Consider the following 15455-nt stretch of genomic DNA (forward strand, 5'->3'; position numbering starts at 1 on the left):
CCTTGCCCACTGCATTTGCAGTGCTTTTAGGTCCACAAGTTTGCAGTGAACTGCAGTGGGTGAACACCCAGATCTGTTGAACATGGTCTGTTGCATTTTACTGGGATATCTGCCAGGTGCTGGGGATTTGTTGCTCAAGAGTGCCTGCAGCTCAGAACCCCCCCCCCCCCCCAAAAGGCAGCCCCTCATGAATCCCTGACAGGGGCTGGAAAATGCACTACTGCCCTGGGTGGCTTAGACTAGCCCAGATTCATCAAATCTTGGAAGCTAAGCAGGGTCACACCTGGTTAGTACTTGGATGAGTCTGAGTTTTTGAGTTACATAGAACACTTCTCCTGGCAGTATATTAATCAAAATCTTATTAAAATGAAGAGTAAAGGATGGTGTTGAGCTCTGGATGCACTTGGGCACTATCTGATAGCAGATCAACAGGTTGCTTAAAAATGTTTTATTAAGTAGAGAAAGAAATGTATAGAAAGAGGAGAGAGAGTCCTAATTAACTGTTGTTCTGAATTCATTCAGTCTGTGGAGACGGCAAGCAGGGAAGAAGTATGCTCAAAGGAGCAGGAAGTCTGCTTTTCCCCTGTCTCTGCTTGAGCTTTCACTGATGAATTTACATACTCCCCTGGCTTTGATCTCCATTTTTATGCACACCCCGGAAGTGTTTCCCGAAGGCATGGGAGTTAATTTTTTATGTGTTTTTAAAATTAGTTAAACATTTATTGGTGTGAAAGGCAGACAGACTCACAACTAGGCTTCTGTATTAATAGAAAGCTTTATTGGAAGTAGAGCAACATTCTAACGTCTGAAGTTGAATCTAATCAATACATGGTCAGCAAGCAGTTATCAATGCATTTCTCCTGCCCAAATGTCTTCATTTTCCCAGGGTGAAATTCTCCCCCCCCTCCCCCGCTCCCAGGTGCCATCCTGGGCTTCCTGCCAGACCGTCTCTAGCTCCGGCATCCTTGGTAGAATCGGCGCCCTTCTTTGTAGATAACAAAGTACAGAGCAACGTTTGCAACTAAGTGTCACAGCAGGGGAGAATACACATTGCAGTGTGAAATAGCTCAGGGTCATAAAAAAGGTTAGAAAGGTTCTACAAACACACATTCTACAAAAGATGGAATCTGGTCAATCTCAAGACATGGCAAAGATCAGGGGACTGATCCTGACAATTGGTGCATATGACCATATATGGTCATAACCTACCCCACCTCCCAAAACGGCCAATGATGAGCCTGGAGGAGGTGAGAAGGGGAAGGGCCCCAGGTGGGTGTGTCCACAGTGATGCTTCCCAACCATATTCTGCACCATCGTGCCATTTCTGGAGTTTCTCAAAGCCAGAAGACTGTTTCAAGGGTTTCTCAATGGTAAAAAAGGCTGTCTTAGCGGTCTGCAGCATGCCTGACAACTCCTCCTTCCTTTCTGGGCCTGGCACGGTGAGATGTTGGAGATCACACAGCTTCTGAGGCCAGAGGTGCTGCTGGGTGGGTGTGAGCTCCCTTCCAGGTGGTTGATCATTCAGTTTGGTACCAGTCATACCTGGATCACAGACAGAGTGCTGATCCATCCGCTTGCAAGGCCAGCGGAGAAACAAAGTTTGTGGATCTTTGCAGGTTGATAGCTGCAACATGGTTGAACCAAAGAGACTGGGCTACCCAAGTGCAAAGCCAGGACTGAATCCAGGGAGTTCGGCTACAAATGGGAGGGGGGCTGTCATTTGATGCTGCTAACCTGAAGGCTCCAAAAAAAGGAAGAGGGATTCTCCATACTGTCCTCTCTTGCCCCCCCCCCCAATCCTCCCTATCATTTGAGTGCTTCTTGCTAGTGTTTTAGAAAAGTTGTTTTAAATATTCCACAGCAGGGTTAGGCACTGTAATGAGTCAAGGAAAGACCTGTAAGCCAAATGACATGATGGAAAGGGAACAAGTGGTAAATACCTACATTAGCATCCCACTTGATCCCCACACTTTGATTGTAAATGGAACCATTGTGGTCCTTGAAGACCACTAGGTAGAAATGGGGAGGACCAGAGATATTTTCAAGAAAATTGGAGATATGAAGAGAACGTTTCATGCAAAGATGGGTATGATAAGGGACCAAAATGGTAGGGACCTTACAGAAGCAGAAGAGATTTTTAAAAAGGTGGCAAAATTATACAGAAGAACTATACAAGAGCGAGCTTAACATCCCTGATAACCATGATGGGGTAGTTACTAACCTTGAGCCAGACATCCTGGAATGTGAAGTCAAATGGGCCTTAGGAAGTCTTAGCAACGATAAAGCTAGTGGAGGTGACAGCATTCCAGTTGAACTATTCAAAATCTTAAAAGACGATGCAGTAAAAGTGCTACACTCAATATGCCAGCAAATATGGAAAACTCAACAATGGCCACAGGATTGGAAAAGGTCAGTTTACATTCCAATCCTAAAGAAGGGCAATGCCAAAGAATGTTCAAACTACCGCACCATTGCACTCATTTCTCATGCTAGCAAATTTATGCTCAAAATCCTACAAGCTAGGCTCCAGCAATATGTGGACCGAGAACTCCCAAAGTACAGGCAGGATTTCGAAGAGGAGCTAGAGATCAAATTGCCAACATACCCTGGATCATGGAGAAAGTTAGGGAGTTCCAGAAGAACATCTACTTCTGCTTCATTGACTACTAAATTTAAAGCCCATTTTAATTTTAAATAAAATGGGCGCTAGATGGGCTGGGGGGGAGAGCCCGTCCCCGGCAGAAGCCGGAGAGAAAAGGGGGCTGGGGAAAGGAGGCTTCTGTCGGGGCGGAGATCTCCTTCGCGGCTGCGAGGGAGAGCTCGGCCCCGGCAGAAGCCGAAGAGAAAAGGGGGCTGGGGAAAGGAGGCTTCTGTCGGGGCGGAGATCTCCCTCGCGGTTGTGAGGGAGAGCTCGGCCCCGGCAGAAGCCGAAGAGAAAAGGGGGCTGGGGAATGGAGGCTTCTGGCGGCACCATGGGCGGTTTTAAGATGCTAAAGCCTTTGATTGTGTGGAGCACAACAAATTGTGGCAAGTTCTGGATGAGATGGGAATACCAGAGCATCTTATTTGTCCCTTGAGAAACTTATATGCAGGTCAAGAAGCAACAGTGAGAACTGAACATGGAATCACTGATTGGTTCAAAACTGAGAAAGGAGTTCGGCAAGGCTGTATACTGTCGCCTTGCCTATTTGTATGCGGAGCACATCATGAGAAAGGCGGGATTAGAGGAGTCACAAATTGGGATCAAGACTGCAGGGAGAAATATCAACAACCTCAGATATGCAGATGATACCACTCTAATGGCAGTAAGTGAAGAGGAACAAAAGAGCCTGTTAATGCGGGTGAAGGAGGAGAGTGCAAAAGTTGGCTTGAAATTTAACATCAAGAAAACAAAGATCATGACATCCGGCCCTCTCAATTCCTGGCAAATAGATGGGGGAAGAAATGGAGACAGTGACAGATTTTATTTACCTGGGCTCCAAGATCACTGCAGATGGGGACTGCAGCAAATAAATTAAAAGATGCTTGCTCCTGGGGAGGAAAGACATGGCAAATCTAGACAGCATCCTAAAAAGCAGAGATATCACCCTGCCAACAAAAGTGCGTTTAGTCAAGGCTATGATATTCCCAGTTGCAATGTATGGCTGCGAAAGTTCGACCATAAGGAAGGCCGAGCGTCAAAGAATTGAGGCTTTTGAACTCTGGTGATGGAGAAGACTCTTGCGAGTCCCTTGGACTGCAAGGTGAACAAACCGGTCAGTCATAGAGGAGATCAGCCCTGACTGCTCCTTAGAAGGCCAGATCCTGAAGAAGAAAGTCAAATACTTTGGCCACCTGATGAGAAGGAAGGACTCCCTGGAGAAGAGCCTAATGCTGGGAGCAATTGAGGGCAAAAGAAGAAGGGGACGACAGAGAATGAGGTGGCTGGCTGGAGTCACTGAAGCAGTAGGTGCAAACTTAAATGGATTCCGGGGAATGGTAGAGGACAGGAAGGCCTGGAGGATCATTGTCCATGGGCTCGCGATGGGTCGGACATGGCTTTGCACCTAACAACAACAACAACAATGTAGAAATACATTGTTTCAAAAACAATTGTTACGTGAATGATGTCTATTCAGAGTCACTGAAGAAGACAAATTATATTGTTGAAAATTAGTTATATAATCTGGGATTCGTTTTGACTCTGGCACATCTCAAATAAATCTTGTTGAACTTTGTCAGCTTGGCTTTTTCTATTTTCCTTTAAGCACTGTAATGACATATCTACTGCTAAGAAGAGAAAATGTGTGAAAGCAGCTAGAGAAAACATGCAATGGACCTGGATAGCAGACAACTACATGGCAGTATCAGTCAGGAGACCCCCCCAAAAAAAACATGCAGTTTGGGTGGAGGGGGATGCAGAGCAAAGTCTCTGTGGAGAAGCCCCTTGCAAGAGACTTCCTGGTGCCAGGGTCACTCCATCACTGGCAAGCCAGAGGCCAGGCATCTTCTAATCCTACCAGCCATGGGTGTCAATCATGGGGACAGCTCAGAAAGGCTGCCTTTGGTGTGTGGGGTGCCACCCAATCAGGTCAGTAGATGAAATGGCATCTTGTGCATGATTTTGTTCATGGTGTCATCGGTGTGATGATATCACCAGTGCTCAGGTGCCTGAGTCGCTGTAGCCAATCAGGTGGAATTGCCAGGTGCAAAGATGGGGGATCATGGCACTAGGCAGCAAGGGGACCCTAGAAGTGGGGGGAGAGCAGGCAGTAGCTGAGCAACAGGAGTGTTTGGCAAGGATAGTATTTTCAAGTTATTTTTTTCCATCCTGTTTTCAAAATGTTCAAGGCCGAAATGAGAGATTATTTGAATAGGAACAGTCTTGAGAAGGGGGCAAAGCTCTCCAAGGCCGCAGGTACAATTGTCCTCTGTTTTGTGGGCTATTGATACCAAATGGAAGAAATGCTTGGTTATTCTTACTTATGTAAAGTCCAGCCCTCCCCTCCCCCCTTATGCACAGAGGCAATATTGTTCTTAGGCCTATGTGAGGTTTTTCATCAAACCAAATTGCTACTTTGGCTCATTTTTCCATTGTATTCAGATCTCATTGAACTCTGTCTCTATCTTCCGGAGTATTTGCCAGTCCTCCCAATTTGGTGTCATCTGCAAACTTGATGAGTAGTCCTTCCACCCCCTCATCTAGATCATTAATAAATATGTTAAAAAGTACCGGACCGAGCACCGAGCCCTGAGGTACCCCACTACTCACCTCCCTCCAGTCTGATGAAACACCATTGACAAGAATTCTTTGAGTAGGAACAGTCTTCTCAGCGGTTCTCTAACCAATTCCCTACCCACCTAACTATTTGAAAATCCAAATTGCAGTCCTTCAATTTATCCATCAGAACATCATGGGGAACCTTATCAAAAGCTTTACTAAAATCCAAGTAAACAACATCAACCGAATTTCCGCAATCCAGCAAACCTTTTACTTGGTCAAAAAAGGAAACCAGTTTGGTCTGACAGGACCTGTTGGAGACAAATCCATGCTGACTTCCTTGGATCACCAAATTGTCCTCCAGATGTTTGCAGATCGCTCCCTTTAATATCTGCTCCATTATCTTCCCCACAACAGAGGTCAGACTCACTGGTCTGTAGTTTCCCGGGTCATCCTTCCTCCCTTTTTTGAAGATCGGAATAATGTTTGCTCTCTTCCAGTCCTCCGGGGCATCTCCAGTCCTTAAAGAGGTCCCGAAGATGATGGACAAGGGTTCTGCAAGTTCTCTGGAAATTTCTTTGAGCACTCGCGGGTGCATTTCATCCGGCCCAGGGGATTTGAACTCATCCAGTAAAGCTAAATGCCTCTCAACAACCTCTCTGTCCATGTCAACCTGCCACCCAGACACTATGCTTTGGCTACTGCCTTCTCTAGATGTGCCTAAACCCTTTGACCTGTGGGGAAAAAACATATGTAAAATAGGCACTAAGCCTTTCTGCTTTCTCTGCATCTTCTGTTGGGCCTATTGCCTCCTTTACTTTACGTTTGGTCCTCACATAACTGAAAAATCTTTTCTTGTTACAATGGGCTTCCCTGGCCAATCTTAGCTCACTCTCAGCTTTGGCCTTTCTGATGATTGATCTATAGTGCCTAGTAACCTGTAGGTACTCTTCTTTAGAGCTCTGTCCTTCCCTCCATTTCCTGAACATCTCCCCTTTCTTTCTTAGTTCCTCTTGAAGTTCTCTGTTCATCCAAATAGGCTTCTTAGAGCTCCTGCAGTGTTTTCATCTTTCTGGGATAGTCACTGATTGAGCATGCAATAGCTCTTGTTTGAGTAGCGCCCACCCTTCACATGCTCCCTTCCCTTCCAGCATTCTCGTCCATGGTATGACACTCATCATGTCTCTGAGTTTATTAAAGTTTGCCCTACGAAAATCCAATATCCGTGTCTGGCTACAAGCTTCCTTGGCTCCCCATCTCAAAAGGAATTCTATGAGGACATGGTCACTTCCCCCTAGGGTCCCCACCTCCTTCACCTCATACACCAACTCTTGCCTGTTGGTCAGTATTAAGTCCAGTATGGCTGAACCGCTTGTCGGTTCATCTACCATTTGATAAATGAAATTGTCAGCCAGGCAGGTCAGAAAGTTGTATGAACGTAGGACGCTTAGCAGAGTTTGTTTCCCAGCACACATCTGGGAAATTGAAGTCACACATGATGACAAGGTCCTGCCGTTTGGATATTTTCTCAAGCTGCTCACAAAGTGCAGCATCCACATCCTCTCGTTAGTCAGGCGGTCGGTAGCAGACACCAACCACCACACTGTTTGTTTTCCCCTCGCTTATTTTCACCCAGATGCTTTCCACTGTAGATATAAACTAAAATTTCCTGACAGGTAAGCCTGTCACATACAGTGCCACTCCTCCACCTCTTCGATCTATTCTGTTTTTTATGAACAGTTCATATCCATCCACTATTACATTCCAGTCATGAGAATCATTCCACCAATAGTCTGTGATACCTACTAGATCATAGAATCATAGAATTATAGAGTTGGAAGGGGCCGTACAGGCCATCTAGTCCAACCCCCTGCTCAACGCAGGATTAGCCCTAAGCATCCTAAAGCATCCAAGAAAAGTGTGTATCCAACCTTTGCTTGAAGACTTCCAGTGAGGGGGCACTCACCACCTCCTTAGGCAGCCTATTGCACTGCTGAACTACTCTGACTGTGAAAAACTTTTTCCTGATATCTAGCCTATATCGTTGTACTTGAAGTTTAAACCCATTACTGCGTGTCCTCTCCTCTGCAGCCAGCAGAAACAGCATCCTGCCCTCCTCCAAGTGACAACCTTTCACATACTTAAAGAGGGCTATCATGTCCCCTCTCAACCTCCTTTTCTCCAGGCTGAACATTCCCAAGTCCCTCAACCTATCTTCCTAGGGCTTGGTCCCTTGGCCCCAGATCATCTTCGTCGCTCTCCTCTGTACCCTTTCAATTTTATCTATGTCCATCTTGAAGTGAGGCCTCCAGAACTGCACTCAGTACTCCAGGTGTGGTCTGACCAGTGCCGTATACAATGGGACTATGACATCTTGTGATTTTGATGTGATGCCTCTGTTGATACAGCCCAAAATGGCATTTGCCTTTTTTACCCCTGCATCACACTGCCTGCTCATGTTTAGTTTACAGTCCACAAGTACCCCAAGGTCTCGTTCACACACAGTGCTACCTAGAAGCGTATCCCCCATCCAGTAGGCATGCTTTTCATTTTTCTGACCCAGATGCAGAACTTTACACTTATCTTTATTAAATTGCATCTTGTTCTCATTTGCCCATTTTTCCATTGTGTTCAGATCTCGTTGAACTCTGTCTCTATCTTCCGGAGTATTTGCCAGTCCTCCCAATTTGGTGTCATCTGCAAACTTGATGAGTAGTCCCTCCACCCCCTCATCTAGATCATTAATAAATATGTTAAAAAGTACCGGGCCGAGCACCGAACCCTGAGGTACCCCGCTACTCACCTCTCTCCAGTCTGATGAAACACCATTGACAACAACTCTTTGAGTGCGGTTCTCTAACCAATTCCCTATCCACCTAACGATCTGAAAATCCAGATTGCAGTCCTTCAACTTATCCATCAGAACATCATGGGGAACCTTGTCAAAAGCTTTACTAAAATCCAAGTAAATGACATCAACCAAATTTCCCCGATCCAGCAAACCTGTTACTTGGTCAAAAAAGGAAACTAGGTTGGTCTGGCAGGACCTGTTGGAGACAAATCCATGCTGACTTCCTTGGATCACCAAATTGTCCTCCAGATGTTTGCAGATCGCTCCCTTTAATATCTGCTCCATTATCTTCCCCACAACAGAGGTCAGACTCACTGGTCTGTAGTTTCCCGGGTCATCCTTCCTCCCTTTTTTGAAGATCGGAATAACGTTTGCTCTTTTCCAGTCTTCCGGGACATCTCCAGTCCTTAAAGAGGTTCCGAAGATTTATTTATCATACTTATCATACTTATGGTGATGATGGACAAGGGCTGTGCAAGTTCTCTGGAAAGTTCTTTGAGTACTCTCGGGTGCATTTCATCTGGACCAGGGGATTTGAACTCATCCAGTGCAGCTAAATGCCTCTCGACAACCTCTCTATCCATGTTAACCTGCCACCCAGACACTATCCTTTAGCTACAGCCATCTCTAGATGTGCCTAAACACTTTGACCTGTGGGAAAAAACAGATGTAAAATAGGCACTAAGCCTTTCTGCTTTCTCTGCATCTTTCGTTAGAGTTTGTCCATCCGCACCCAACAGTGGACCTATTGCCTCCTTTACTTTACATTTGCTGCTCACATAACTGAAAAATCTTTTCTTGTTACAATGGGCTTCCCTGGCCAATCTTAGCTCACTCTCAGCTTTGGCCTTTCTGATGATTGATCTACCGTGCCTAGTAACCTGATCATACCTTTCCATCAGCATGAGAAGTTCCAGCTCTTCCTTCTTATTGCCCATGCTTCTGGCGTTAGTATAAAGGCATCTGAATCCTTTTACTTTTGGTTCCCTATGAGCTGGCCTTGCCGGTTGGACTGCCCCTGATCGGTCTCCTTCCTTACACTCCCTATGTTGATCGTTTCCTTCCCCTTGTGGCTTCAGTTTAAAGCTCTCCTCATGAATCTCCCCAGGTTCCTGCCAAACACATTCTTCCCCAGCTTCCATAAGTGCAGTCCATCAGGTGCTAGTAGGCCTTCCTCAAGAAAGCCTATCCCATGGTGCCGGCACCAACTACGCAGCCACTAATTCACCTCCATTATCTTCCTCTCCCAATGCATTCCTCTTCCCTTGACAGGCAAGATTGAAGAGAATACCACTTGTGCCCCCATTTGCTTCAGCTTCCTCCCCAGATCTTGATAGTCTTTTTTAATAGGAGCGATGGTATTCATGGACATGTCATTTGTTCCCATATGGACCATCACAAATGGGTAGCGATCCGTAGATTTGAGGAGTTTGGGTAGCCGTTCTGAAATGTTTTTAATTTTTGCCCCTGGCAAGCAACACACCTCTCGGGTTAGGGGGTTGGGCCCAGTCACATGGCGATCCATTCCTCTTAGCAGGGAGTCTCCAATTACCAGTACTCTCCTTTTTTCTTTTTTTTTCTTCTCAACTCCATTTCCTTCTATCCCCATGGCCTCTTCACTTTGTTAGATTTTGTTTTGGGACCTCTTCCCTCGTTGACACTTGCATTTCCTCTGCAAGGGCCTGAAATCTATTCTGGAGCTCCAAACGCCCCGAGAACCGTCTCGCTCTTATTACTACAATAAGACAGCTAGGAACTTGAATGAACCCAATGGACCCCAACATCAAAGCTCCCATCAGGAAAAACAGCAAACACTAGGGAAGAAATGCCTAACTTTGAACAGAATCTTCTAAAATTACTGTCGGATTCTGGGAATAAAGAAATCCGTTTGCATGACAATTCCCTGGAAGAAAATGTGTTATCCACCTTTCCCTTGCTTTCTCCTGAACTCCAAGTTAATATAATAACTGAACTAAATAATTTAAGTAACAAACTGTCAAAGCTAACAAAACCCTCACTCACCTATGCCTTCCCTAACTCCATCAATTCAAATGGAGCAAGATATCCCTTTAATTGAGTTAATTGATCTAACTGACACACATAATAGTATGGAGGTGAGTGTAACTAATAAAATCCAAGTGCACCCCCATTCTAACACGTTAACCCAGTGTAAACTAAATTCTGTCAAAAATGGATGTATAGTTCTAGATACCGCTCTCAATACTTTTGAAACATTGGCAACAGATGTTCAACCTGGAAGCTCCCCAATCAACTCACTCCAGTAACTGACTCAAATTGACTAGAATTCAGACCTTCATCCTCTATCCTTCAAATACTGGCGTGGAACATTGCAGAATGGCATAGTAAGAGGGGAGATACTTTTGTTCATTCCTCCAATCCTATGATATAATTCTCCTCCAGGAAACTTGGGTTCTAGGTGAAGTCCGTTTACAAGGATACTACAATTTTTGCACCCCAGCCCTGGTATCATGAGGAAGATACCTTGTGAAAACAAATCTTAAAGAAACAATATCATATATAGGTGATGCCCCCCTCATATGCACAAGCTCTATTAATTAACGCCAATCCAAGTATTATCTTAGTTAATGTCTATATTCCCCCAATCTTGGAGGCTACTGAGGGATACTTAAACTGGGAAGAGGTGACACATTATATTGCAAACCTCAAAAGTGACCATCCACAGGCTGAATTAGCCCTTATTGGAGATTTCAATGCTAGACTAGGAACCAAGTACCTAACAAATTCAAACCCAATAGGTTGTCTTTGTCATGAATAATAGATGTCTTTATCATGAAATAGCCCTAAAATCCAACAGGGCAAGCACAAATTTTATCAAATTGTGCTCTGTTATGAATTTAAAAATTCTAAATGGCTCTAAAAAATTCCCAAACTCAAATGAGTATACACATCTTTTGATTAGAGGTAATAGCGTCATCGATTTCGTTTCTGTCTCCTGGTACCTTGTTAGTCGGATCAGCAACTTTGTAGTTGGCAGTCGAACAGAAAGTGACCACATGCCTCTAATTCAATTAAGATAGACTTGATGGACTCCTATTCAAAGGTGGACTCTGTAACTTTAGACTATCCCCTGAATTTTAGAAAATTAACTTGGGCTCCAATCTTGGTCCCTCAGATTGAGCAAATGATAAATTCCCCCAAAATGCAAGACTTGAGACATAAACTCCTTACAGCAGACTCCATTAACTCTATTTTGCAACTTTATGAGTCAGCTTTTTATCACCAATCAGAACCTCCTAATAAGAACATCTCAACCCCTGCTTGGTTTGATAAGAAATGCTTATTGGAAAAGAAACTAAGGCATTATTGCATGCTATTCAATAAATCAAGATCTCTCGATAACCAATACCACTATCTCAGAGCTAAAGCTGAATATCAATCTCCTGTTACTAAAAAAAAAAAATCTGAGTTCCACAACAGAAACTGGGAATCATTAAACAAAGCACTAAATTCATCCGATAACTGGATATTCTGGAGAACTGTGACCAATGCCTTAACAAACAAATCAAATAAAACTGTATGTCCTATTCCAGCTTCCAAATGGACGGACCATTTTCCACATTGTTCACATTACTGTCTTTACTAGACCCTCAACTGTCCATTGGACAATCCTCTTCCTTTTCCTGTTGGCCAAGCGTTGAACCTGCTGAGATTTCTGAACTGATAAAATCTCTAAAACCTCATAAGTCACCCGGTCCAGATGGGATCCCTCCAGACTTGATTATTCATTATGCTGACTGGTGGGCTGTGCCTCTAGCACATCTGTTTACAAAAATCGACCAAACAGGACTAATCCCAGAAACTCATGGCTAAATTCCATCATAACTCCAATATATAAAAAAGGAAAAACTGACCTTCCTAGTAACTACCGCTCCATCAGTTTATTGTCAGCTGTAGGTAAGCTCCTTGGAAAATATCTGGCCACTAACTTATAAATTGGACATCCAACAATTACATCATAGGGGCAGAGCAAATAGGGTTTAGGAAGGGATACACTACCTTAGATCATTGTACTGTTTTAGCTTTTTTAAGCCAGAAATACACCAAACCTAAGAGGGGCAAATTATTTGTTGCCTTTATTGATTTAAAAGCAGCCTTTGACTCAGTTTCCAGAGAGAAACTCTGGATAAAATTAAACAATCTAGACATAGACTAGCGTCTACTATTTCTACTAAAACAGCTCCATCATAACAACCACTGCCAAGTCAAATATTCTGCTGAGGGAAATTTAACACCAAAAATCCAAATAAACATAGGAGTGAAACAAGGTTGCATCCTTGCCCCTCAGTTATTTAACCTTTTCTTAAGTGACCCTTCTATTTTGACAAAGTTAATGGTCATCCCCCCATTCTAGGCAAAAAACCCACTCCACTTCTTTTATACGTGGATGACACAGTTATCTTATCTAGAACTCGTTGGCCTTATACGCTATCTCCAGTCATTCAGAGATTATTATAGTGACAATAAACTAAAAATAAACTTTGAAAAAACGAAGATCATGGTATTTGCAAAGACGCGATATAAGTTTCCCTGGATAATAAATGGTAAACATAGAACAGGTCAATCACTACAAATATTTAGGCATAAACTTTACTTATAATAACAGTTGGGCCAACCTTAGAGAAAAAACAATCAAATCTGCAAAAGGCCAGTTGTCCCTTTTAGCCAAGTTTTATCATCAAAAAGGCAACAAAAACCTTCAAGCAGCCATTAAAATCTACAATGCCAAATTAATTCCTCAGATTATTTATGGAATCCCAATATGGATGGATGCATTTAATAATAAATTAGAGAACATCCAATCTTTCTTTTTCAGAAATTTACTAGGAGTCCCAAATTGTGTGGCAAATCATACACTTGTCGCAGAACTTCGCCAACAGAGTCTAGAAGCCCGGGCTTGGTTTCAGTCCTTTAAATACTGGTTAAAAATTCATTTCCATTCTCAAACGGGTAGTTTATTAATTAACCTTTTGAGTGACCCTTATTCTTTCAGCTGGCTGGGCAAAATGTCAAAGACACTTCAAATTATGGGTCTGGACATCTCAATCCTTAGCATGCAAGACAAAAGTACTATACTAAAACTAATATCACAGAGACTAGAAGATCAGGATACCCAGATTCTGGGCTCCTCTAACAACAGTGTATGTTCTCCCCGCTTCTGGGATATTCCCATAACATACAAATCCATGCCCATGTATCTCCAAATTTTGGAGACACACCAGTTAAGAAGAGCATTTCTAGTAGCTCGCTTAAACATCTTTCCCTCAAATGTCACCCAGGGTAGATTTTTGAGGAAAGATACTGTTTACATGGATGTCGTGTCCCTGACACATTGTACCATATACTTCAGGTGTGTCCTAAGTTTGAAGTATTTCGTCACCCATTAGCTAATTATCTGACGAAACTGAAATTCAGCTATTTTAATGAGAAACATTGGATTTAAATGATACTAAATCTGAGGGACTCAGCAACTATTATAAAAGTAGCAAAGTTTTTCTGGCAATTTTAAATGAAAATCTTTTAGGATAGATTTTACATCTGAAACTGTTTAAAATTTTCATTTTATGCTTTGCAATTTTATGCCAATAAAGGTACTCTGAATCTGAATCTCCCCCTCCCTCCATTTGTTTGAGCCGTTAATTGGTCTCTGTTGATTGGTTTCCCGCAGGCTTTCACTTCCGGGCTTTGCATTTTACATTTCAGTGCTGTTTGTTTTAAAGTTAAGGGGCATGGCTTCCCAATTTCCAAGCAAGGGGCAAAATGAGAGTTTGTTAAGCTACTTGGCCCTACTTTGTTTGGCTCCTGTCTCAGTAAGCTCTTGGGAACCCCAGTCCCATATGCACAGTTGCCCTATTATCCAAACACTCAATTACTCCAACAGGTTTGTAGGCCAGAGGGATATTATGGCTGCTGTGTTCCCATGGGCTGTGTAGCCAGTCCGCGCAGTCACTCTGTGGTGGCAGTGAAGTCTAGCCTTCTAAAGACCTGAGATGGCAGCTGTCTTCCAGGTCATGTTCTAGAAAGCTGCTGAAATGTTGGTGGCAAGCAAATGGAGGATGGTGACCTTAAACTATATCAGAGACATTTCAACACAGTTGCAAGACCAGTTTGTTCCCATACCAAAGTGCGATGCTGAGAACAAGAAAACAGAAAGAATTGTTGTTTGCTTTCTAGCTGAGATGCCAGCGCCGTAACTAGAATTTCTACACCTGGGGAAGATCTCAGTTGGGCTTTCCCTTGACTGGCCTTTTGTGGGAGTACCTGAGCACATCTGAGGAACGGTCCCATTATATTTTCTCTCCCCCCCCCCATGGCCAACTGTGTTCCACTCTGTTGGCTGCAGGCTCAGCACCAGTGGAATCCTGTCACTGGGGCATCCTGTCACTGGGGCATCCTGCCCTTGGGGCATCTACTGAGCTGGGAAAAGGTCAAAGTGTTCCAACCTGTAAGGAGAACCTGATTTAATAATTCAATGTGATTTGATGAACCAGTTGCCAGTACTTCTCTGTATGCTGCCCCTGCCCAGGCCATGTGAGTGCCTGATTGCCCCACTCTGTTTCCCACGGGCAGTGCCTAGGGAGACACACCTCTGCTTCTTTCTTGGTCTGTTTTTTGCATAGTTGCAGGTGCTAGAGAACTTCAAGGCCCAGAACTTGCTAGAGGTCCCAAATCCCTCCTCAACCGACTCCATTCAGTGTTGAGAGCCACTGACTCATTTTTCTCTCTGTTTTTGCCCTCTGTTTGCATTCCAGCGGTGCAAGAAGAGAGGCAGCGAGGGAAAGACCGCAATGAGAACGAGGTTGAGTCAACGAGTAATGCAAATGAAGACATGCCTGTGGAGAAGATTTTAGAAGCTGAACTGGCTGTGGAGCCAAAGACAGAGACGTACATCGAAGCAAACATGGGCCTGACTCCAAACTCAGTAAGGAAACAAATGCCAACACTGGTTCTATCAGCTGCTCCTTAGAGAAGTTGAAAAATAATTAGACGAATGATGATTAGTCTGTGAATAATTGGTTACAACTGTGAAGTGGAACCTTCAAATATAATGTCAGTTTACCACTGAGTAACAGGCAAGCAACAGAATTTAGCCAATGCTGGACTTCCTTGCTTGTGATCTTTCAAAGTTTCTGACTGCCCTTTGGAAGGAAACTGCTCTGAGGCAGCTGCAGGGCCGTTGTGAACCCTGGGCGGAGGGAGGGGAGAGCAGCATTGAGGACTAGAGCAGGGCAGGAGAGTATCTTGCCCAGTGAGCTCTGGAGTGCAGCCGGCAGGACTTCTAGATGTGCCAGCAAGCCTCTCTCAGCCAGGCTTGGTTAGGACCAGAAGAGGCCTATGGCCTGGTCAAGAAGACAGGACCTGGAG

At 44.0% G+C, this 15455-nt stretch overlaps 1 protein-coding gene across 4 annotated transcripts in view; it reads left to right on the forward strand.

Annotated features, from left to right (window-relative positions):
• Window positions 1–15455, forward strand: part of RXRA (retinoid X receptor alpha) — a 302476-nt gene that overhangs the window by 264214 nt on the left and 22807 nt on the right. For all 4 annotated transcript variants that reach the window (XM_077306422.1, XM_077306423.1, XM_077306420.1 and 1 more), the window contains one exon: window positions 14843–15012. In XM_077306422.1, coding sequence (XP_077162537.1) covers window positions 14843–15012 — 170 coding nt within the window. The remainder of the gene's footprint in view (window positions 1–14842; window positions 15013–15455) is intronic.

The sequence above is a fragment of the Paroedura picta genome, chromosome 12 (genome assembly GCF_049243985.1).
Source record: "Paroedura picta isolate Pp20150507F chromosome 12, Ppicta_v3.0, whole genome shotgun sequence".
Lineage (NCBI taxonomy): Eukaryota > Metazoa > Chordata > Lepidosauria > Squamata > Gekkonidae > Paroedura > Paroedura picta.